This window comes from Mirounga leonina, unplaced genomic scaffold, assembly GCF_011800145.1.
Source record: "Mirounga leonina isolate KUSES-001 unplaced genomic scaffold, KU_Mleo_1.0 Mir_93, whole genome shotgun sequence".
In the NCBI taxonomy this organism is placed as follows: Eukaryota; Metazoa; Chordata; class Mammalia; order Carnivora; family Phocidae; genus Mirounga; species Mirounga leonina.
In genome coordinates this window covers 21,102,843-21,129,542 of record NW_023270854.1, presented here as the reverse complement: position 1 = coordinate 21,129,542, position 26,700 = coordinate 21,102,843, and the positions used below count along the sequence as shown (strand labels likewise).

General features: G+C 35.3%; 1 protein-coding gene across 1 annotated transcript in view; it reads left to right on the top strand.

Annotated features, from left to right (window-relative positions):
* The window catches only part of DCC (DCC netrin 1 receptor), a 1,173,370-nt gene that overhangs the window by 959,428 nt on the left and 187,242 nt on the right, over positions 1-26,700 (top strand). The window contains exon 14 of the mRNA XM_034996274.1: positions 7,667-7,777. Coding sequence (XP_034852165.1) covers positions 7,667-7,777 — 111 coding nt within the window. The remainder of the gene's footprint in view (positions 1-7,666; positions 7,778-26,700) is intronic.

The following is a 26,700-nucleotide window of genomic DNA, read 5'->3' as shown; positions in this document are numbered from 1 at the left end:
AAATGCTACTTCCAAGTAAGGTCACATTCTGAAGTTCCAGGTATACATGAGTTTTGAGGTAGACACTATTCAACTCTCTAAAGACTCCTTTATTTTTCCTCTGAAGGACAATCATTTTTAATTATAGTCTCTAATAAACTTTATTCAAAAATAAGTAATTCAGTCCTATATTTTATTTTTATTTTTTTTATTTTTTTTTAAAGATTTTATTTATTTATTTGACAGAGAGAGACACAGCGAGAGAGGGAACACAAGCAGGGGGAGTGGGAGAGGGAGAAGCAGGCTCCCCGCAGAGCAGGGAGCCCGATGCGGGACTCGATCCCAGGACCCCGGGATCATGACCTGAGCCGAAGGCAGTCGCTTAACCAACTGAGCCACCCAGGCGCCCTCAGTCCTATATTTTAATTCATCTAAAATATATGGGACAATTAGAGCTTTTAATTAGCATGAGATATAACCCATTACCACTCTAGTTTAATACCATTCTGGCCAAAAGCAAAGAAATAGGATGAATTACTTAGCTTGTTATTGGAATAACTCACAAATGCCCACTCCCATCTTCATAGATTCGTACGAATCTGGACTCCAAATTTGAATCCTTTATTTGTAACTGTTCCTTCTTCATTTCAATAATTATAAAGTGAGTTTGGGAAAACAAACAATCTGGGCAGTTACGTTTATAAGTTTTTACATGATATTTATTATAAAAGTCACACAGACTCCATTTTTAATTTGAAAATGAAGAAATAGATGTCTTCAGAGAATAGTCTCATATCCTTAAAACATTAAAAACATGTTTTGCTGAGCCTCTGCCTTGCTCTCCCCTGATGTGTGACCCAACTTCGGTAATGCCTGTTGCATTTCTAGATGTTGTGGGAATATCTTCAAGTGCTACAAAGCATCAAGGAACCAGAAAGTACTACACACTGGTAGATTGGCTGTGGTTTTGACTTGTCCCCAAGACATATTTAGTAATTTATGCAATTCCTAGTTTGCAGAAGTAATTGATTTTCTGTATGAATCTGTAGTACTTTAGAATGTACAGAATTTGACCCCATGTTTCCAATACCTTTAAGATATGTGGATATATTGATTTGTCTGTTAGAACATTGGAAATGCCAGGGTGCTTTATTTAGATGATATAAATATTCAGATGTAGAGACTAAAACATTTTTTTTTACAATCTTTCTGTTAGACAGGTGTTTTTTGTTGTGTGTGTTTTTTACTAGGATAATGAGGCATCTGCAATAACAAAGTAATTCAGTTATAACAAGGACTTTAAGTCACTGCTATCAGTTTCATTGTGGAATCCCATGTCAACTAAATTTTAAAGTGTGTTTTTAATTTTTGAGTGCTCTTCAGAGAAGGTTATTTTGAATTGAATTTAAGAGTTTCCTTGTGTTTCATGGCCAATATAGAATAAACATAATGATAAACATGCATTGGTATTTTATGGACTGAAAAATGAAACAATAGCATAGAATTTTATAACAAGGTTGACATTAGGGGAATAAAGGGAAATTATATTTGAATAATGCACCATCTCTTACCATAAGTCCTATAAAATTAGAAATAGAACAGAATTACAGAGCTTGAAGGCATTTAGTATTGGGGATAGAAACAGGCAGAAGACAATCTGCTTTCAACAGTACATTTTTTCACAGCTAAGAAAAGCTTTGCTACTTACACCAAATTATACTTAGAAGCAGTTAGAAAACACACATGCACAAGCATGCACACACACATGCATAAGCATACACACACATATGCCCACCCCCACATACACACATACACACTGAGATTGACCTATAGTCCCTGACAAACAGAGTGGGAAACACACCATTCATCTCATGCACAGCCCTTGTTTTGCAGAAGAGGTAACTGAGATCTGAAGAACGACATTGCTAAGATCTACCAACTAGATTGTAGGCATTTCAACTCCTACTTATGTACTCCTTGTACTACACAATATTGTCATCTTTAGCTCTTTGTATTGTGAATGACTCTGGCTATCATATGAATCTGTAAAAGATCATTGGTATTAAAACTAATTTTAACATTTACAACAATAATAATAACAACATGAACTTTGACAACAGCTACTATGTTGAAAACAGTATGGAGTTTCTTTAAAAAATTAAAAATAGAACTGCCATATGATTCAGCTATTCTGCACCTGGGAACATATCCAAAAGAATTAAAATCAGGATCCAGAAGAGGCATCTGCACTCACATGTTCATTGTAGCACTATTCACAACAGCCAACATAGACAAATAATTCAAATGTCCACTGACAGACAAATGGATAAAGAAAATGTAATAAAAATAGATACACAATGGAATATTATTCAGTCTTAAAAAAATAAGGAAAGCCTGCCATTTGCAACAACATAAATGGACCTGGAAGACATTATGCTAAATAAGTCAGTCACAGAAGGACAAATACTGCATGATTCCTTTTATATGATCTATCTAAAATAGTCAAACTTGGGGTGCCTGGGTGGCTCAGTTGGTTATGCAACTGCCTTCGGCTCAGGTCGTGATCCCAGGTGGGATCGAGCCCCATGTCGGGCTCCTTGCTCAGTGCGAAGCCTGCTTCTCCCTCTCCTTCTGCCTGCCACTCTGCCTGTTTATGCTCTCTCTCTCTGTCAAATGAATAAATAAAATCTTTAAAAAATAAAAATGAAAATAAATAAAATAGTCAAACTCATGAAAGAAGAGAATAGAATGGTGGTTGCCACAAGAGATGGGAAGGGTGAAATGGGGAGTTGTTCCATGGGTATAAAGTGACAGTTATATATCATGAATAAATCCTAGAGATCTGCTAAACAACAATACTGTATTGTGCACTTAAACAGTGTTAAGAAAGTAGATCCCATGCTAAGCGTTTCTACCATTACAAAAAAAAAAAAGGACACGAGAAATCTTTTGGAAGTGGTGGATATGTTTATTACCTTGATTGTGGTGGTGGTCTCATGGATGTATGCATATGTCCGAACTCCTCAAAATGTATACATTAAATATGTCCAATTTTTGGTGTATTAAGTATACCTTGACAAAGCTGAAAAACCTCTACAGGAAAAAACACTTTATATATTTTTTTCAAATTTAGTCTTTGTAACAATTTTTTATGTATATATTCCCATTTTATTAATGAGAACACTTAAGCAAGGAAGGAGGATAAGTAAGCTTTTCAAGGTAATATACCTCATGAGCTGTGGAGTAAAACTAATTTTGCCTGAATTGAAAACCTATACTCCTAGCTCTTAAGCTGTGAGTAATGTGTTGCCAACCACAGACAATGAATGTGTGATTTTGTGTGTATAAAGGAACACACAAAGTGGAATAAATAAAGTGGAATAATGCACAATTGAAAAGGGTATCTGTTGGATAATAAAAATTGAATATTAGCTTTGCAGCTAAAGGAGCTGCATAACTCTAGAAGAAATTAATTCAAAGCTTTTCTACCTATTTCTTTAAAAAATTTAAAAAATTTTCTACTGGCCTAACACAGGAGACACATCCCAGAAAACAATTTTTAGAAATACACACACAAAAAAGCTTTTGATTCCAAACAGGTTTCCCTTTACCCCCCTTCCGTGAATGAATGAATGGATGGATAGATGGATAGATAGATGATAGATAGGTAGGTAGATAGATAGATAGATAGATAGATAGATAGATAGATAGATAGATAGATACTGTTTTGAAAGATCTTTATATATCAGCTATCAGGTTTAGGGCTCAAAAAATTGCTTGTTCATGGTGATTTGTTGTTACAACTTTTGAAGATACCTCCTCTTTCAAATGGCAACATTTTTTCTAAGTGAGAGAAAAACTTAACTCTACTCTGAATTTTAAGTTTTATTGAACTCTTAGGTTGATCCATTGTTAAAATTACAGAATCATGGATTCTTTCCTGCCTGCCTGTTCGTTTTTCAGTTCTGGATGTAACCATTTTAGACAAAAATTCCTTGCATATTTGCACAGGACTTTATGTTTGCTACTGATGTCCCTCTTAAGTCCCAGCCTTGGCCAAGTAGGTCTCCGAAGAGAATGTTCCTGGGGCCCCAACAGGAAACAGGACAGAACCAAGAGTCTTCACCCAAGAGCAGTCCAGGTTGTGATTAAAGCTCCACATAGTAACCTTGCTTAATTTCTCTGCACCTTATTATCCTTATCTCTAGACTGAGAGTAATAATGTATTGTGTGGCAAAATCGTAGAGTATGTGAAAATCAAGTCAGAAAATAATTTGCAAATCTTATCTTTATATCTATTAAATGCTTAATTATATAAATTATTTTAAAAGCAGTTTGTCATTTGATTCTCAAAAGAATATTATAAGATGGAAAAACAGTTATTATTACCTAATTACTTTATAGGGGAAATTGAGGTTAAAAGAGCTTTCAGTACATCTAAAACTTGCCCAGGCAAATACCCCTCACAACAAAGAAGCAGGAACATTTGCAACCTAGAATTCTGAAGGTGATATCCAGAATGTCTGGTTCTACTTATCACTGCATCCTACACTTCTCTAGACATAGAAGAGTGTCATAGGTTTAATTCCACAGGTACAGGTTTCAGAAGGCAGAACGTAGATTCAGAAGACTTGGGTAAAGATATTTTAAGAGAGAAATTTAGTTTTCTTTTACCCCTGCTGTATAAAACTAGGCTTTATCTGTAGACAATACTATAGTAAAGCAGATTCAGTGCAATCTAAGGAAGAACTTCTCTAACAAGGAAAAGAGTTGAGTAGGTGTCCTTCCTTGGTGAATTTCTCATTCCAAAGGTATTCCTGTTTTATTTACAAGATCACTTTGTTAGATATACATCTAAATAGCACTAGATAGGCCATCTGAATAAACATTAACATCTCTTCTGATATTAGGATTATGTGTATATATTTAATTTTTTATACCTAATCTAGAATTTATAGGTGTTTCTTGGGAGAGAGATTATACAGTTATATTCTAGAATAAAACGCAAAATAAAAAAATTTAAACTAAAATATAATAGTTAAGGAAATTTGGCAGGATTTTCAGAGTGACCTAGACAGTAATGTATACAGCATGTTAAACCTTCACTACAGATGTCAGAGAGGATGTATCAACAGCTCCTCTTCCCTGGTTGGAAGGGATATTCTGACCAGTAGGTGAGGCTGATCAGGCAAGACTCCACTGGGGAAATACTTGATGGATGGTCTCTAAATTGCCTCATAATTTCACTCCAAACTGTTAATAGGTTTTTGTGTTATTCAAAACCAAATTAGGGATACTCGCAGATCCTCAACACAATGTATATAAATAAAAATCTGGCAAAATTAGGAGAAATCTTTCTCCTTTCTAGTGAGATATTTTTACTACTCATATCTACTTTCTACTGAGATGTTTTAATACATTCCTACTAAAAGTTGATAGAGTCTGCCCACAAGAAGTTACTTGATTTAAAGTCAAGTGAACGGAACAGAATATAGGGCGTTCAAAAAAATTTCCATTTATATGTCAAATATTGCATGTGATAAGATGGTATGTCAGTCAGTGTTCAACCAGAGAAACAGAACCTGTGGTGATGTGTACTAAGACATTTTTTACAAGAAATTGGCTTAATTGATTGTGACAGCTGGCTAGGTGATTCCAAAATCCATAGGGCAGGCTATTAGGAAAAGCAGGCCGAAACTCGAGCTGAAGTTGCTGTCTGCAGGTGAAATTTCTTCATCAGGGAAGTCTTACTTCTGCTTTTATGACCTTTCACCAGGTTGAATCGGCAGCCCCCCCCCCCCCATTATCTAGGAAATATCCCTAACTTAAAATCAACTGAATATGGACTTTAGACACATCTATAAAATACCTTCACAGCATCACCTAGATTAGTGTTTGAAAAGTGGGGACTTTAGTCTAGCCAAGTTGACACATAAGACTGACCAACACAGATGGTATTCCCAGTCATTGTTGGAGATGGTATTAGCACAATTGTCCATCCATTTCAAAGAAAAATAAAGTTAAATTTTTACTTAATACAGAAGAATATTCTTGATGGTCTAAAACTATGTCAGATAAGACCACTATGAAAGTCATTAATTAGAATGATTAGGTAAGCATTTCTTCCCAGAATTCTCTCCTTATTTTTAATTTTCTGGAAGAGTTCTATGATCCCTGTGCCTCAGTAATCAACTGTGGTGCCTAGGAAAGGGTGCAAAATGTCAACAAATTAAGATCAATGTCATGTGAACTAAGGGACAAATCAAAGTGATCACCAGCTTACCTGATGATGTTGGTTATTGTATTTTAACCTCATATTTTCATGTGTGTTGAGCAATGCTTTAGTGGATCTTTCACTAAAAGATCCACTAAAGCATTCTTTTTGTGTGTGCCTTCCATGTGTCAGGCAGTGTAGTGGGATCTATGGATATACAAATAAAATACCAGCAATAACAAAAACAACAGCAGTGTTAACCATTCTCAGTCTATTTCTTCATGGAGCTTTAGTCTATCTTACAAAATTAGAAGCCTCTTGAGAAGATAGCATTTTGTGTCATAGATACTTTTGTGTGGGTGGGTTTATCAAATTGTCTTCTCTAATAGTACAATTTATTGAAGGTAACTGCCCTGGACATTAACAAGTCCATTCTAACCATCACTTAAAACATTATCTCCAATTAATAATAAGTTAAAATTCCCCTTAGGACCAAGATTTACTCATCAGCCTCTGCAAAAAAATCCACAAATATGTAACTTTGTACATGATAAGCATCATTTTTCTAATACTTCATTTTCTTTATGAATTTTTCTCGTTACCAAATATTTATGCCACTTTAGCTTTATTAAGATTGTTCAACTCCTTGAGGTTTAAGGACTTGTTGGTTTAAGCCAAGTCCTCAATGGCTCAAAAAAGTCACATAGTTTTTTAACAAGTGTCATTTGTTTTACCATAATCTGTCATGGTAATGAACTGCTTTGAGATTTAGTTAAAAGGAATGTTATTTAGGTAAAAATATATACATATCACGCTAGTGATACGTGGGCCATTTCTCATCAACCTGTGTTCACTGTGCTCTCTAAACTAAGCCCTGATGTCATCACTGTGTACAATATTTTATGTCCAAGCTATCATGGAAATAGACTTTCTTCATGCTTCTAGTATGGAAGGTGATGCAAAACAAAGTATGCTTTGCGATGGTTTTGAAACACAAAAAGCCTACTATTTTCTGCTTAAGTGCAGTGACTTTGGATTCTTTTTCTTGGCCCAAAGAAAACATAATCACTGACCTTGAATAAATGACGGAGACATAAATTTTTAGAATGACTGCTCTTGATTTATAGGTGGGCCTCTTGATTCACAGGCAGACTGTGAGAAAAAATGAACCTTGCTATTTTTGATTATTTCTTCATCGTTCATATTTTATATTCTGCATCTGCCCAGAAGCTGTTTTCAGGGATACAATTTTATAAACTAGAAAGAAATAAATGAGACTATATGAAAAATAATTTGATCTTGCCATAATACTTCTGCCCTTTTGGCCAAAATAATAATAATTACCACAACATTCACAAACTATGTAAAGTGTTTATACTGTTGTTAAAATTTTACTAAAACTTTTGAAACCCAGCTAGAAATACTTGTTGGTCAGTAACTTTTTCCCCCCCTTTATGGAAAATTCTCTCATAGGACTGGAGAAAGGAAGTCAGTACAGTTTCCAAGTGTCAGCCATGACAGTTAATGGCACTGGACCACCTTCCAACTGGTACACAGCAGAGACTCCTGAGAATGATCTGGATGGTAAGACCTATCTCCAATCACTATCGTTCTGATTTCTATCTTCTTTGTTACTTCACCTTCAAAGACTCCCTCAATAGAAGTTGATGAATTCCAGTACTGGGGATATTTATTCCTCCTATATCCTTCCATGCAAAACAAAACAAAACAAAATACAAAATCCTCAGTAGATTCTTCAACAATGCCACATAAAATTATGCATTAATTACAGTCTTCATAAGTTACTTTTCCAAGATAATTTGAAATAATATTTTTAAAATTTATCTTATTGAATAACCAACCTTAAAATTTTCTTCACAGGAACTGCTACAATTTCTGAAAATAATCATGAAATATAATTACTTTACATAGCTTCTCTTGCTCTTTTATGTTGCTTCTGCCACAAAGCAATATATATTTTTTGCTTGCTTGTGATATAGTCATTAATATTTGACATTTCATCTTTTTTTTCCATGTAATGCACAATCTGCCTTATTTACTTAATTGATAGTTGTCTTGAGACATTTGTGGATGAGATACTGAGATTTGTATAAAAGTCACATATCAGTTATTTAAATATAAGCAAAACCTTCAAAATTAGCAGAGGAGAATAGCTTTTGTAATAGAAACATCATGACTAATAAGAAAATAAAATTCAAGAGAAATGGGCAATAGAAGTGACAGGAAAAAGTCTAAGTAATAAAGCAGAAATAAATAGAAGGTACTTGAAGAAGAAGTTTGTTGTGATTGGTAAACTTCAAGCAAAGTGATTAAAACTGGGACCAAGGAAAAGTGCCTAAAAGAATAAACACACATGTATTGAAGATGTGAGGCACCAGATGACTGTCTAAAGACAATGAAAGCCTCTTATTCCTTCCCTAGTAGACCTGAAGGCCTCCAAGTTACTGCAAGGTGAAAATGCTATGTCCCTTCCTTTTCCTCTCCTTTTTGCTCTCTCTCCTTCCCTCATTTTTATTCTTGTCCCAGTAGTTGCAGTGTCCCTTCTCTGGTTTGTCCTCCCTTCTTCTTTGAGCTCCTCCTTCTTATTTTTCTCCTTCTTGATCTTTTGCTTCCCTAAGTAATTCACCATTGCTCATGATTTTCATATAGTCATAGATTCCATTTTACAAAATAATTAACGTGGCAGGGAAACAAGCAACAAATGCCATTTCCACAGTAATGGTAATTCCTACTGGCACATTAAAGAATATTTATAGGAAACCTAGTAAGGCTTGGTCACTGTGCTTAACTCTGAGAGTATAATAGTAGATAAAAGGCATGACCCTCTCTTGTGGAGCTTAGAACATAGCAAAGAAATACAGACATTCCAGGTGAAGTCATAGGAAATTGCCATTTCCTAGTTCAAACCTGGTTGAATATTGGTCGTATCTGATCTATCAACATAGAATGAATAGATAGATTGATAGGCAAACAGACATGTAGAAGGTTTGCATTTAAACCAAGACTAGAAGGATGAACAGGAGTTTGCTATGCAAAAGCATACATTACAGACTGAGGGAGGAAATGTGGAGGGCAAGGTGAATGCAGGTCTGAAGTCAAGACAGACCATGACATTATTCAAGACCTGAAAAAAAGACCATCGAGACTGAAACACATAGATGACATGTGTTGCAGGTTGTAAGATAGCAGATTCTAAATCTGGCAAGACCAAATTAAGGATTTTGAACTTTGTTCTAAGAATGTCATTGAAGCAATAATGTGCTTTATCTAAGCAAGTCATTAAAGGATTTTTTTTTAAATAGCGACTTAATTATATTTGCATTTTGAAGAGATTACCCTGGTTGAAGCATAAACAATTGTATTAGATTAGACAATCATGGGCCATCTCAGGACAACCTTAGAGGTAATGTCAGATTTTATGTAAAAGTAACTTGGGGCTTAGAAGATGTTATTTAACTTGTCTTAGGCATTATAAATCGAAAAGTTGCAGAGCTACACAAAGTCACACTTCATAAAGCTTATATCCTTCACTAATAGATTAGGGAACATTCATGTATTTATTTATCCAACATATATTTCTTTTTGAAGGTCTATATATAATAGGCATTATTTTAGGTACCAGGGGTAAAGGAATAAACACGGTCCCTACTCTCAAGGAGTATAAATTTTATTGAGATAGAGATGGATAGTGATAAATGCTATGAAGAAAAATAAAGCATCATAGAGGGAATAGAAAGATTAGGGAGAACTGTTTCATGTAGGGTGTTGAGAAGATCTCTCTGATTGGGTAAAATATCAGCACAGACCTTAAGGCAGTGAGGGAGGCAGCCATGTGAATAGGTCAGGCACGAGCCCTCCAGGCAGAATAGCAAGAATAGACATCCTGAAGCTATAGCCCAATTGGTGGTGGAAGTATTAACAAGATCAGGGTGGCCTGGGTCTAAAGTCATGAGGATGTGCGCTGTCTTATTTAAAGAATAAAGACAGGATAAGCTACACAAATACCTTATTTTTCTATTTATTTAAGAAATAACTTTTAAAGTTCATACACTTGTCCTTTATCCTCTCACTTACCTTTACAAGGCATATATTATTAGACTTACTTTTAAGGAAAATAAATTAAGCTAAGAAAATTTAACTAACTTAATCAAGTCACTAAGCTAGTAATTGTGGATCTGAAACTCAGGACCAAGTTTTGTGAGTCCAAGATTATCGGAGCAAAGCCTCCACGAATCCCTTAGAACTGACCCAGTGACAATAAAAGATAGTGATTCAAGTCAAAAGATTCTAAGAAATGAGGTCATATCATTTACCCAAACCTAAGGGACTATATCTCTTACTGGAAGGAGTGAAAATAAATGGAGCAGAGGTTCCAAAGGTTCTATAAAATATCCAGGATGAATGGGGTTCTCCACTTGACTTATGAGCTCTTTCTCCTCACTCCTAATGACTCACAGTCTATTGGAACCAAAATGTCAAATCACAGCCCCTGGGATGGCACAAACTTTCTATTTAACTGTGTGCTTTTCATATCCATGCAATCTTAATATAATCCAATCCATACATCTATTTTAATCAAGAATCTCTATGCTGTATTCATGAATAAAGTCTTAATAAATGTTGCTTAATTAGATTTGTTTGAAAGTTTCTATACTCTTGGCATAATAATGTCCCTCTTCTGCATGCATCCTTCTTGATTACTTTTTTCTTTCTTGAGTATTGATGCAGTTATTATGAAATATAATTAAGAACCCATAGTGTGCCCAATCATGGGGAGTACAAACATGAAAGAGATAGTAGGAACAGTTCTCTTGAGAGATAAACAGAGAATGGCTGTCCTAATTGAAAAGACTTCATGAAAACAAACAGTACTTGAACTAAAAACTTCAGGAAAAAGAGGTTGACTAAGGTTACAAGGAAGGGTGCATGGGACAGCATAGTAAATATTCTTCAAAAAGAATGCCTTTGGGAAAATTATTTCTGCCACGATTAGTTTAAAATGTGCCCTCACTCATCCAAGTGTTACTCATTTGCCAGTTGATTATCTTAACACATTTCAACATATTTCAAATAATGCCTCTTTTTCTTTCACTTCTTTATTTGGATTTTAATTGTTGAGGCAGCTCTTGTCCTTGTCCATAATGTACACATTAGCAATCTAAAAAGGTAAATAAAAAATTAATAGAAGAAAACTAATGGAGTTGATGCTTTTTGTACATAATACTGTTATGGATTATGACTTGAAATTGTTCACTCTTTTTAAAAAAAAAAAAGATTTACTTATTTGAGAGAAAGAGTGTGAGAGAGCATGAGTGGGAGGAGCAGACGGAGAGGAAGAGAGAGTCTCAAACAGACTCTGCCCTGAGCACAGAGCCTGACCTGGGGCTTGATCTCAGGAGCCTGAGATCACAACCTGAGCCAAAACCAAGAGTCGGAAATGACTGCTCCACCCACGTGCCCTGAAACTGTTCACTCTTAAAACGTGGAAACAGCCATTTTAGGGCATATAATTATATGAGTGTGGGAAAGATATGTTATACTAACTTTGTAAAACAAAGTGTTTTATTGGCTTTAAGAAATTAATAAGATCACACATATTTGGTCTTAAGGCCTTTTAAATTTATTGACCCATAACCTCTTTTCACTGAGATACTCCTCTAGACTGATTTCAATTTCTCTTCTTTCCTCCTGTTTTTCTTACTTTGAATGCACAATTCAAATATTAAAAAGTGTTACCCTTGATAGGAACCAATGTTTGAACAAATGGACAATCTCAGAAGTGGTTGTGAGTAGCTCCAAAGAACACACAGCCTAATAGCTTGTTCTATTTCCATATATAAATACATAAATGTGAATATATATATATATATATATATATATTTAAGTTAAGGGGGGTTTCTTTAAATAGTCATCTCATTTTAACTTACTCATGTTTAAATCATAAGATATAAGTGACTTCTCCCAAAGCTTTCATGGCTAATGTAAGAAAGTTTTGAGTCCTAAAGTCAGAAATTTCCATATAGAATTGCTTTGATTTGCCTGAAATTATAGCTAAGGGGGAAGCAGCCATTTTGAAAACCAACTCTAATGGGAGGCATTCTTTGCAGTAGCCAAAGAAACCTCTTTTGGGAGGGAACTGCAGTGTTTGCCCTCCCTAGGTGCATTGTGTTGCATAACTTTTCCCTCTTGCTTTTGAGTCTCCTGGTGAACTCCAAGGGAGTGATCTACTCATTAGAGTGGTAATGAGCCCTGCAAGTCACTAAGGAGATGCAGTGGGAAGTGCAGATAGTTAAAAGCAATCCCCTCTTTGTGACTTTTATAGTTCCTCTTGCATTCTTTGCTTGGCTTGAGCAGTGTGAAGATCAGCAGTACCTTCGAGAAATACCCCAATTCCTTATGGATTGCCCTTTTAATTAGGATGTTTTGTTAAAGTAATTACAGAGCCAAACCTCACTGTTTGTTCAGGGCTCCCTGAAAGCATGTTTGCTTGTTGTTACCAACAGCTGGAAAGTTTTAAAATATTTATTTTGTGCCTCAAAATTTCAACTTAAAAAAAACAAGATCATTAGAATTCCCCCAAAGTTCTTATGTAAATGTCTTGCATAAGGATATGAGAGAATTTGTGATGAAGATCAGCAAGGTATCCTCCAGGAAGTTGAGCTTGGGGATCAGTTTGTGCTGCTTTTTTACCCCCTAATTTTGAAGTGAACAGGTAGAAATTGTGATACGTCATCAATAGTGATATAATTTAAAATAAACTTCTACCCTAAAATGGAGGAGCTCGGCCAGCAAAAATTAGCAATGCAGAGAGACTCCTGAAAATGCAACTCGGTGATGTAGCAAAAGCTGTGACCCTAGGAGCAGGCTCTAATTTCCTGTCCTCAGGAAAGAGATAATTAGTCTTATTAGCCTGATTGAGTAAGGGTAAAATGGAATAGCTGCAAATTTACTTCACTTGAAAGTCAACCACAAAGAAATTCCTGTGTTTTGGAACCTGCATGATACATGGTATTCACCAAGAACATGGCTGAGAAGGAACCCGTAAAAGCTTATTTTCTGAATAATAATAACATCCAAAATGATGATGATGTAGGTAAGATGTTGGGGTTCAGAGCCGACAGCTAAGAAAGAATTCTTGAAACATCTTCCATGCAAAAAGGTGGTTTTATTAAAGCAGGGGGACAAGGACCCGTGGGCAGAAAGAGCTGCACTGGGGTCATGAGGAGTGGCCCATTATATACTTTCAAGTTTGGGAGGGGGTTAGGGATAGCATAAGTCTCTAAGGAATTTTGGAAGCAAGGTTTCCAGAACTTTGAGGGGACCAACTATTGTTAGGAAAAGATCATTTATTACTGTTTAGTAAAAACCCAGTCATGAGACCCTCAGATGTATATCAGTGGGTCATATGCTTGGGGATGATTGCCCACATATATCTTGGGGAGTAGATATAAAGGAAATTTCCAAAGGAATTTTTATATGTTAACATAGACTTACAGGATCCTGGGGGTTGGGCTGAGATGACTTTCGCCCTTAGCAAAGTATTAACATCGAGGCAGCTGAGTTCCTAGAGGAATGTCACTCTGCCTGTGTCAAGGACTTGTCAGAGGGCTGTAGGTAGTAAGGCAATTTAATTTTTCTTTTGCCTTTGTTTCCCACATCAATGAGACCACCCTGAAAGAAAGAATACTACCTATTAAAATTGTCCTCCTCATTCAAAAACTAGAGTATAAAAAGTGGAAAATCTCTGGGCAGAAGAATGAGAAATGAGAAAAACAAGTTTTTGGCTAATTGGAAGAAATTGAAGAAGAGAAGAAGAAAGCTAGAAGGAGAGGAAAATGGAAGGAAAGATGGAAGGAAGGCTGGTGAACCATATGTGTGAGTTATGGTAGGCTGAAGCATAGCTTCCCTCCCCAAAATGTCCATGTCCTAATCCCTGGAATCTGTGAGTCTGTTACTTTACATGGCAAAGGAGAATAGGGGATTATCCAGGTGGGCCCAGTGTACTCACTGGGGCCATTCTAACAGGGGGGCAGGAAGAGTGACAGAGGTGTGTGTGACAACAGAAGCAGAAGTTGGAGTGATGTGAGGCCAGGAGCCAAGGAAGGTGGGCAATCTCTAGAAGTTGGAAAAGGCAAGAAACCGCATCATTCCTAGAATCTCAAGAAGGAACATGCACCTGCTGACATCTGTATTATTAGCTCTCCGAGAATGATATTGGAGTTCTAACTTCCAGAAATGTGATGTAAAAAATTTGTGTTGTTGTAAGCCTCTAAACTTGTGCTAATTTAAACCACTAAGGATAGCAGGAGTCGGAAACTAGTACAGTTTCCAGGAAAAAAAAAAAACAAAAACGTTTTGGTGTCATTTGAGTAATTGACCAAGTACAGCGGACCCTTGAACAATGCCAGGGTTAGAAGCACTGTCCCCCACACAGGTGAAAATTCACACGTAACTTTTGGTTCTCCAAAACTTACCTACCAACAGCCTACTTCTGACTGTAAGACTTACCAATAACATAAACAGTGAACACGTATTTTGTACTTTTTTATATTATGTACTGTATTCTTACAATAAAGTAAGCTAGAGGAAAGAAAATGTTTTTGAGAAAATCATAAGGAAGAGAAAATACATTGACAGTACTGTATTTATTGGGAAAAAAATCTGTGTATAAGTGGACCTGTGCAGTACAAACCCACATTGTTCAAGGGCCAACAGTATGCTTGTATCAAAATAGAAGTTTGCATAAAATAATATAAACCAATCAGTTTGTGTTTTATTTTAGTTTCATATTAGCCAAAGGTTTTGAGGCCAAAAGGTATGAAAACAATAAGTACTAAGCTTGAAATAGAAAAGTGGGTCAAGGAAAGGGAAAAATAATGTTATATAGAAATGAGAGGCTCAAAAATCTGGAATTTCACAAAGTCTGAACATTTAATGAAAGCTTCATTTTATCAGGAATCAGAGATATGTTCTACAATGATAGTCTTACCTAATAGATACCTAAAGAAATAAGCTAAGGCCCAAAATTTTTGATGATTTGATGGGAGACAAACACCATGGCAAATTGCATATCCACCCAAGAATTGCTTTTCAAAAAATATTTTTAAAATATGTATTTTTCTAAATTATTGGAAAAATAGAAATAAATATCATGTTATAAGCAAAGTTTAGAAAATAAAGTTATTAGAAAGGAAAAATGGAAAACACTTTTAGATGAGAGAAATTCTAAAATTGAATGAAACTGAATTAACCTCCCTTCGTAAAAGGGAGAGGCTTTCAGATCCTGTTAAAAACAAAATGAAACTATGTATTTTCAAAACAAAGGAAAAAATATTGGAGAAATGAAAGTTGGTCAGAGAATTAACAGGATACAAACTGATAGGATTCCAGGGTGATGATAACAATACATAAATATACACATGCATACATATGCACATGCATACATACACACATACACAGAAATACATGCCTATATGTACATACACAAGACATATATACATACATGCATACAGACATGATACAGGCATACAGTATATACACACACATATGTGTACACTTGCACACATACACACAAAGACATACATACGTGCACACATGCATACACACAGGCCCAGGCATACACATGTACACACATGTATATATGCACAAGACATATACATACATGCACACACATACATATACATCAACATACACATGCATGTATAGGCAGTGCATACACAAATACATATACACACAAACATGCATGAAATGGATGAATAATTTTATATTGATAAAGATACAAGTCATGAAACTTTAAATCTCAAACATGTAACACTTAAAGTATGTAAACAATATGTTTTCCAAAAAATTCAAAAGATCAAACCAGATCTGAGAAAGACTCTTTTTAAATGCGGCATCACAATTCCGGACTTCCAGCTCTATTACAAAGCTGTCATCATCAAGACAGTATGGTACTGGCACAAAAACAGACACATAGATCAATGGAACAGAATAGAGAGCCCAGAAATGGACCCTCAACTCTATGGTCAACTAATCTTTGACAAAGCAGGAGAGAATGTCCAATGGAAAAAAGACAGTCTCTTCAACAAATGGTGTTGGGAAAATTGGATAGCCACATGCAGAAGAATGAAACCGGACCATTTCCTTACACCACACACAAAAATAGATTCCAAATGGTTGAAAGACCTCAATGTGAGATAGGAGCCCATCAAAATCCTAAAGGAGAAAACAGGCAGCAACCTCTTCGACATCAGCCGAAGCAACTTCTTCCTAGAAACATCGCCAAAGGCAAGGGAAGCAAGGGCAAAAATGAACTATTGGGACCTCATCAAGATAAAAAGCTTTTGCACAGCAAAGGAAATAGTCAACAAAACCAAAAGACAACTGACAGAATGGGAGAAGATATTTGCAAATGACATATCAGATAAAGGGCTAGTATCCAAAATCTATAAAGAACTCATCAAACTCAACACCCAAAGAACAAAGAATCGGATCAAGAAATGGGCAGAAGACAAGAACAGACATTTTTCCAAAGAAGACATCCAAATGGCCAACAGACACATGAAAAAGTGCTCAATATCACTCAGCATCAGGGAAATCCAAATCAAAACCTCAATGAGATACCACCTCACACCAGTCAGAATGGCTAAAATTAACAAGTCAGGAAACGACAGATGTTGGCGGGGATGTGGAGAAAGGGGAACCCTCCTACACTGTTGGTGGGAATGCAAGCTGGTGCAGCCACTCTGGAAAACAGTATGGAGGTTCCTCAAAAAGTTGAAAATAGAGCTACCATATGATCCAGCAATTGCACTACTGGGTATTTACCCCAAAGATACAAAAGTAGGGATCTGAAAGGGTATGTGCACCCCGATGTTTATAGCAGCAATGTCCACAATAGCCAAACTGTGGAAAGAGCCAAGATGTCCATCAACAGATGAATGGATAAAGAAGAAGTGGTATATATATACAATGGAATATTATGCAGCCATCAAAAGGAATGAGATCTTGCTATTTGCAACGACGTGGGTGGAACTGGAGGGTATTATGTTGAGCGAAATAAGTCAAACAGAGAAAGACATGTATCATATGACCTCACTGATACGAGGAATTCTTAATCGCAGGAAACAAACTGAGGGTTGCTGGAGTGGGGGGTGGGGTGGGAGGGATGGGGTGACTGGGTGATAGACACTGGGGAGGGTATGTGCTCTGGTAAGTGCTGTGAATTGTGCAAGACTGTTGAATCAGATCTGTACCTCTGAAACAAATAATGCAATATATGTTAAGGAAAAAAAAAAAGAAGAAGAAGAAGGTAGCAGGAGGGGAAGAATGAAGGGGGGAAATTGGAGGGGTAGACGAACCATGAGAGACGATGGACTCTGAAAAACAAACTGAGGGTTCTAGAGGGGAGGGGGTGGGAGGATGGGTTAGCCTGGTGATGGGTATTGAGGAGGGCATATTCTGCATGGAGCACTGGGTGTTATGCACAAACAATGAATCATGGAACACCACATCTAAAACTAATGATGTAATGTATGGGGATTAACATAAGAATAAAAAAATTTTAAAAAATTAAAATTAAAATTTTAAAAAAATTTTTTGAAAAAAATAAAAAAATAAATGCTTGGAACAGCATAAAAATATACACAGAAAAAATAAAAGGGAACTTAAAAGACAAAGCATGGGCTGAGAAAATTTAGCATGCTTCAATCACAATTTGAAAAGAAAATAAAGAATGGAGGAAAAATAATTTTTGAAGAGATTAGTGAGAGTTTTCCAGAATTGATGAAATACATGGATTATCAGATTCAGGAATAATGCTTTACCTTTGATACATTGTATCATACCAAAGATAAAGACAAAAGAAGAGCTTAGCATGCCATGAGAAGAGATTACTTATTTAGGGACTACAATTATATTGACAAAGACTCCCCAATAGCATCAATTAAAGCAGAAAACAGTGAAATGTCTTCAAAGTGCTGATTAAAAAAATTACTATCATTAAAGAATTGTATATCCAACTAAATAATTATTCAAGGAAAGGAGACACATAAACACCCTTTACAAAAAGAAAAGTAGACTTTACTACCACCATCCTTTTTGTAAAGAAGGTACTTTAAAAAAAAAAAAAAGCTAGAAAGAGAAAGAAAGTAACGAGAGAGAAGATTAGAGAAAGTGGATAAACAAAATAATGTAACATATGGGTACATCTGAACAAATTGTGATTATCTAAAACAAAAATTATATTTTGGAGGGTTTAAAAACTTAGTGAATATGAGGTGGTAAAGAAGAAGGAGACTGTGGAGGTTAAACAGCTTTGAAATTGTTTTTATGATGTTCTTGTGAAAAGTAAAGATATAATTAACTTTAGACTACAAGATATATGTGATCTCAAAATTTAAAATATTACAACCAGAAGAGCATAGAGTATATTATTTCTTATCTGGTAGAGTAGAAAAAAAAATAATAGGGGAGGGCTCTTTAGCCTATACAAATGAAACCATAAAAAAAGAAAAATAATTTGTTATGAACAAATATAAAATAGTGCATGAAAAAATCATAAATAAATTTTAATATATAATAAAAATAGGTGTAAGTGTATTAAACTCACCAGTTCAAGTATAGATTACTAAATGTAATTTTGAAAACATCCAGATCTATAGTATTTACAATTGGCAATACTTACAAATATTAAGATATGAAAAAGTTGAAAATAGATGGGGAAAAATAGCAGTCATCCTAACAAAAAACAAGTGTAGGTTTTTCTTTGGTAATTTTCTTAAGGCCAAAAACTTCTATAGGGATAGAGAGTCGCTACATAATGATAAAAGGATTGACTTATTAAAAATATGTAAATTGTTGAAGAAATATATATTCCTTATAAATATATGGCTTTTATAACATAAATTTGTACTATTTAAGCAAATCTTGACAGATCTTTATAGAAAAATTTGCAAACCCACCATAACATTTGAGTGCAGATTCATCATTATAGAAGCAGTAAATATATACAATTATAGGTAGAAAATACAGACAACAAACCAACACAAGTCTCACCATCCAAAGATGATCAGATTATCACACTTAACACCCTAATACGTATCCTCTAATTTCTGTCTTTATACACACATGTAAATATATACATACATACATACATACATACATACATAAAATATGTATATATTATAATGAAAAAATATAGATACAGCTTAAATGAGAACATATGATACTTAACTGTTCTTTAAACTTTTCAATTATTTTTATTTTTGCAGATTATGATTTTACCTAAAATCCTGATCATATTCCAATTTCTTCAATGGACCCAAAAAACTTTCTTTACAGATCATTTATATAAACTAGAATTGAATCTAGGATCACACACTGTATATAGATTTTATTTTCATTTATTTTTTCTCTTCACCTTTTTATTTAAATTCTAATTAGGTAACATACAGAGCAATATTGGTTTCAGGAGTAGAATTCAGTGGTTCATCACTTACATACAACACCCAGTGCTCATCATAATAAGTACCCTCCTTAATACTCATCACCCATCTAGCCATCCCCCACCCACCTCCCTCCATCAATCCTCAGTTTGTTCTCTATCATTAAGAGTCTCTTATGGTTTGTTTCCTTCTCTCTTTTTTCCCCCTTCTCATATGTTCATCTATTTTGTTTCTTAAATTCCACATATGAGTGAAATCATATGTTATTTGTTTTTCTCTGACTGAATTATTTTGCTTAGCATAATACACTCTAGATCCATCCACATCATTGCAAATGGCAAGATTTTATTCTTTTCGATGGCTGAGTAATAGTCTATTGTACAAATATACCTCATGTTCTTTATCCATCCATCAGTCGATGGGCATTTGGGTTCTCTCCATAATCTGGCTATTGTATTTGTATCCCCTCAGGCTCTTAATCTACCACAATTCCTTTTTTCCTACTGAGATTTATTGAAAAGACTGGCTTTTTGTCCTCTGTTTCAACAGCCTAATTATTTCTTGTGGTTTTAACTTGTCCCTCTAGTTTCTGTAGGTTTGTAAACTGGAAGTTATATATAAAGACCGATGTTAATGGATTTTTACACATCTCTCTCAGAATTGGAAAAAAATTAAAAAGGAAGGAATTCTGCAGATTTACCTATCATAATTGAAATATTCACACAGAGAGTCACTTATTTTTTTTCCTAAGCATCCAAAGAATATTTAGTGCTTGGCTACAAGAAAATAGATATTAAAGGTCTTGGATAATACTAAACACATTCATTGACCACAGTGTAATTAAACTAATAGTCAATAATAATATGATATCCAATACATTTGGAAATATAAGAGCATATTTCCAAATAACTCATTGGTCCAAAAGAAATCATATTATATCTAGAATATAACTTTTAGTACCTAATACCTAAGCAATCTTGTTTACTTATGTATCTACTAGATTAAAAAATACTAAGGAAAGTTTTAAAAAATGGATCTTTTTTATTTTTAACAAATGCAGAAATTATTTTTGTTTTGGCTATTATTTGATAAAATTCTTGGTGAAAGCCAATGACATGTCATTAAAATACATTCAAGTTAAAGATACCAATTTGAGGGTAAGAAGCAGGATTTACTCCAATGAGCTCACAAATATAGTCCTCTGGTGATACAATGAAGTTAGTTATGTGATTTTATACACAGGAATGTAGGTGTAGGTGGCATGTCATGAAAAAGGATTTCCTTCACATGGGCTTTTGATAGGAGCCATCCATGATATTCTGGGTTACTAGTTGACAAAAAGACTTGCGAATGAGATGAGCTATGGATATAGCAGCCAATCCATCATGAAATTGAAGAATCCAGCCCCTTATTCTCATTGAACTAGAGTTCATCTTACCTATAAGGAATGTTGTAGGCAAAACCAAACTGTGTTTTGAAACAAATTTAAAATCTGCTTTAGTTCTTGGGCAAGTGGTTTTTCAAAATCTCAGAGCTCCACTGTACAAAGGATGGCACAAATTATTTAGACTTGGATAAATGTTCAAAGAAGTTTCAAGTCCTTTCCTTAGCCATAGCAGACTTTTTAATATCCTCATGAAGTTTTGATCCCCTTATGACTTCCTTGACTTTTTCTAAGTGTAATGGAGTAGATAAGGTTGTGGGCTCTGAAGTCCTAATAACTAGATTTGAATTCTCCACTCACTGTATTATCGTGCACAAGTAACTTAACTTCCCTAAGACCTGAGTTTTCTCATCTGTAAATAGGGTATAACAACAGAGTCCATCTCAGCAGATCTGTGTGAGAATTAACTATGACAGTGGCAAGAAAGTACTCAGCAATGTGTCTGATATATATGAAGCACTCAGCAAAAGCTTATTGTTGTTGCTGGTCTTCATAGATTAGATCTCAGTGGTATGAAATACTTGTTCTATGAAGCTTATTCTTGTTCATGATGATAAAACTTTGTCTGCTTTAAGGGAATAGATATATTCTCTTCTGATACAAAAGCAGGGCATGTGTTCAGTATGTCTTAAAAGCCTACCATCTAATTAAAGGGGCATTGTCATATAATTATATCATAATATATTATAATAATTTAAAGGGACATTGTCATATAATTATATCAATATATGCAAGAAGGCATTTTGTAAAATTAGGCAATCTATCAATTTTTTAAAAACTCAGGTTAATAGGTGAACATAAGGAAACTTTTGAAATGTTATTGTTTTGTAGAAACTAAAAGCAAGCATTCTGCTAAATAATAAAATACTAAATACATTGTGTTTAAGACCCAAACAAACCAGAGATGTTTCCTACTAGTTCTGTTATTTGACAAAGTGTAGAGGTTTTGGTGAGAAATAAACACACACACACACACACACACAAACAAACAACTTAAAAAGCTATAACATTTTATTACAGAAGGAAAGAAATGTTATTTTTATAAATAGTGTGATTGCATATTTGGAAATTCCAAGAAACTAGAATAAAAACCTATTAGAATTAATAAGGAAATTTAATAAGGTAATTTATATTTTATATATATATATATAGTACACACACAATAGCTTTATCTTATACTGGCAATAATTAATTCAAACATTAAAAAGAAAGGAAATGCATTCATATGGCAACCTGAAGTATAATATCTAAGACTAAATTTAACAAACGAAATAAATGTATATGAAGAAAATAACATTTTATTAAAAGATAAAAATAAGCCATGAATAAATAAAAATGTATTTTTGATACAAAATGTTACCATTATATAAATGCTAGTTCTTCCCAAATTAATGATTAATACACTAATACACTTCCAATCAGAATGAACTTCATATGGAAGAATAAATGTAAAAGAATTTGAGAAAATTTGAAAAGTAGAATAAACATTAACATTTACAATAAAGCCTGATTTAAAATCAATCAGTACTGTCTGGCATAGAAATAGACAAGTTAGATCAGTGTAACCGAATATAGAAGACAGAAATATTTCTTGCTACATTTGAGAAGTAAACTTTAAAATGAAGTTGGCATTTCAACCAGCAAATTATTCAATAAATGGTGTTGAGACTATTCCCAGTTCTTCTGGTAGATGATAAAGTTTTCCTTCTCCTATATCAAACTAGTTGGCAGTGGTTGATTCTAGTGATGGAATTGAAGGCAAAAGAGAGCAAAGTTATCACTTCTTATATAAATCAAAAGTAGAAGGGTCAAGGATGGTTTTAAAGATTTTGTTGTTGTTTTTTCTTTTGGTATTTTCAAGTATAATAAAGATGGAGGGCTCAAACACTTGTGAGATGAGATGATCTCTCAAGGTATCATTCCTACTGTAGAAGATTGTGTTCTCCCTCCTGTGTTCTTCACCTTAGTAGTGGTACTCATATCCACCAGTCATCCAAGCCAGCAGATTCCCTGTCCTCAACTCCTCCATTATTGCTCCCTACCCATATACCCAAAACCTGTCATTTCTACTTCCCTAACAGACTTGGAATCCATCCCCTCCTCTCCACTCCCACCATTCTACTTTATGTCAGGCTGTCATCCTTTGTCACCTGAAAATAGCCTCCCACCTGGTCTTCCAACACCAGTTAGCTCCTCTCTAGACTCTACCATGCTGCCAGAGTGATTTTTCATAACCAGATCTGATGATTTCATTTCTCTATTCAGATTCTTCCTATTATGCTCCTGCCCATAGCCTCAAGTCTGACATTCCGTCACATCTTTGCATATGTATGCATCTCTCCAGATGCATTCCATCATATCTCATACTTTCACACTTAGTGTTTCCTTTGCCAGAGTGCCCTTCACATGACTTCACACCTATTTGTCCTTCAAAACTCACTGGATGTTTTACTTCTAGGAAGCTTTTCTTTCTTTTTTTTTTTTTATTTGTTTATTTGAGAGAGAGAGAATGAGAGAGAGCACATGAAAGGGGGGAGGGTCAGAGAGAGAAGCAGACTCCCTGCCAAGCAGGGAGCCCGATGTGGGACTCAATCCAGGGACTCCAGGATCATGACCTGAGCCGAAGGCAGTCGCTTAACCAACTGAGCCACTCAGGCACCCCTAGGAAGCTTTTCTTATCCGAATTTCATTCAGATGTCTTTCCTCTAAGCCTGCTGTCTTGGGCATGCCATAAGCATCTATCCCACTCTTCTCAGCAGACTAAAAGCAAAGACCATGCTTTATTTGATTTGAACTTCTCAATGCTTGACATGGTGCCTTAGGCTACATGGTAGATGCTTGATTAATATTGAATAGATGGGTGAATTTGTAAGCATTCATAGCCAGGTATTAGTTATGTTAAACTCAGACAATGTATATAGTTTGATTCTCTATTGATGTCCATTCTTATAGTCAAAAAAACAATTACAGATAAATGAGAGCTAGAAACACCCTTGTTCTATTTGGTATATTTTTACTTAAATGTAGAAATGCATTGCTTTTTTCTCAAGTAAGATGTTAAAAATGAAAACCCAAGTTTTCTAGAGAGCAGCTTGGCATAAGAATTTAGAGATATTGAGGTTTTTGTTTTTTGAACAAATTGGTCTATAGTTTTGAGAGATTAGGGTTTTAATCCAATTAGAGGAAAATGAGCATGAAAAATTCATGGAAGTACATCCTTTGACAAGGACTGACACCCTACTCCCCATGCCCTGTTAAAAAATAAGATTTGTTATTTGAATGGCCCCAAATCTGGAGATTATTCAGTATGAGGTAGCTGACATAAGATTCTAGAGAGATTCAATGATTTTTGAAGTTGGTGTCCCTGAACTCTAAATTGAGAAAATAAATCTCCCAGTTATTGATAGGCTCTGATCCCACAGTGCTCTTAGAAAGCCATATCAAGGGTGTCGCCTCTGTCAAGCTTTGGTTTTCCCACTCAAGGACTCAGAAGTTTGTAAATAAAATTGAACTTCATTGTGTTTTGTCCTGTGTTCATTTGACATACCAACCTCCTTCCTAGACAGGCATCTTAACTTTCTGTTGGTATTTGTAAAATCAAGAACTCAACAGATGGAGGCCATTTTTCCCACATTGGAAGAATAAAGGACAGTTTGAGGGGACGGAACTGTTCTGTCCCATGACAGGAGTGGTGGATACATGACTCCACTGGTATACCACTGAGTGAATTTGCTGCATATAAATTTTTAAAATATAGTAAAAAGTTAATACTGAAGATAGTAGCAGAAACAAACAAAATAGAAAGAAGGTATAGTTCATTGTTAAATAGAAGTGATTGTTCACTATAATAAATAGATAACATTCAGTTTATAGACATTAGTGGCTTAAGGAAGCTGATGTCCATTGGTGAGAACAGACCCCACCAACAGAAATGAACACATTAGTATGTATCCAAATGGTCTGGAAAGATAGCATATGGCTCTGTCAATTGCCTTACATAATTCTCTGTGAAGAAATATAGGCTATTAGGGACTAGAACAGAACTCTAACAAAATGACCCATAAAATGCAGCACACTAAATCAAGAACAGATATGTGAGTATTTGTCAAAAGTACCAGCTGCCTGACGCCGCGTGGCGGAGCCATACACAGCAGATGGTACACGGCAGCAATCACTTCCGTTAGCAGGAGCCAGCGGGCACAAGTCTTTCCGACCACTAGGAGAAAACAACTTTAATAACTGTTATTTTCATTTCTCTGTTATTTCCTTTTTTTTTTCTTACAATCCTTATCTTCAGAGAACTCTATAAAATTTTGGTAATCTTATAATTAATGACAGTCATATGTATTAACAGTTAGATTGAACCTTATAGGAAGTATAGACATTGTTCAGATATTTTTGAGCACTTTGTGCCAGGAACTGTTCTAGGTACAGGAGTTACAGAGAATTTATGGAAGGAGATGAGGCAAGAATAATGAGATAATCACATCAAATAAGAAGCACAATTAATGGCAATAAATCCTAAGGGGGGAAAAAATAGACAGGTGATTATTAGATTAGAGATTAGGGAAAGATTGCAACTTTAAATATGGTAGCCAGGGAAGGCTGAAGTTGGAAATTAAATAACGGAAACCTGAAGGAGATAAGGGAGGAAGGCATATCTGAGGGAGAGTTTCCCAGGAAGAGTGTACAGCAAACTCAGATGCCCTGAGGTCAGAGCATGCCTGGCATGTTTGAGGAACACAAAGTGTCCAGTGTGTAGTAGATGGCTGGGGTAAAGTGAGCAAAGGGGAAAGTGGCTGGAGATGAAGAGAGAGAGCTAAGGGGGCATGGGGTAGATCATACATGACCTTTTAGGCCATGGTAAAGAACTTGACCTTACAATGTGCTATGGGAAGATTTGAAGGAGTTTGGAGTGGTGTTATTTATTTGACATGATCTTATTTGTATTTTGTTTACACATGTGCTCACACTGTATCTTATATTCATACACATTTATTTTCAATACCATCTATATGTTGATGGCTTTCATATCTGTGTATCTGACCATGGCCTTTCACTAAAACTCCAGACTTATATACCCACGTACGTCCCTGAGATCTCCACAGATGTGATTAATAGGCCTCTCAAATTTAACATGACCCAAGAACTTGCTTGTTTTTCTTCATCTCAGTAGGTCATCCACCAGTTGCTCGAGCCAAAGATCTGGGGGTCCTCATTGAGTTTCTTCTTTCCCACACCATTCACATCCAGTTTATACCTCTGTTGATTTTACCTCTCAAATGTCCCAAATATGCACACTACATTTCTACAATGGCCACCCAGTCAAGTACAAAACATTTTTAAGGTTTCCTAATTTTTTTTAATTGTTTAAAAAGGCACATGACATAAAAGTAACCATCTTAACTAGTTTTAAGTGTACAGTTCGGTGTCTTTTTTTTTTTTTAAGATTTTTTATTTATTTGACAGAGAGACAGCAAGAGAGGGAACACAAGCATGGGGGAGTGGGAGAGAGAGAAGCAGCCTCCCCACTGAGCAGGGAGCCCTATGCGGGACTCGATCCCAGGACCCTAGGATCATGACCTGAGCTGAAGGCA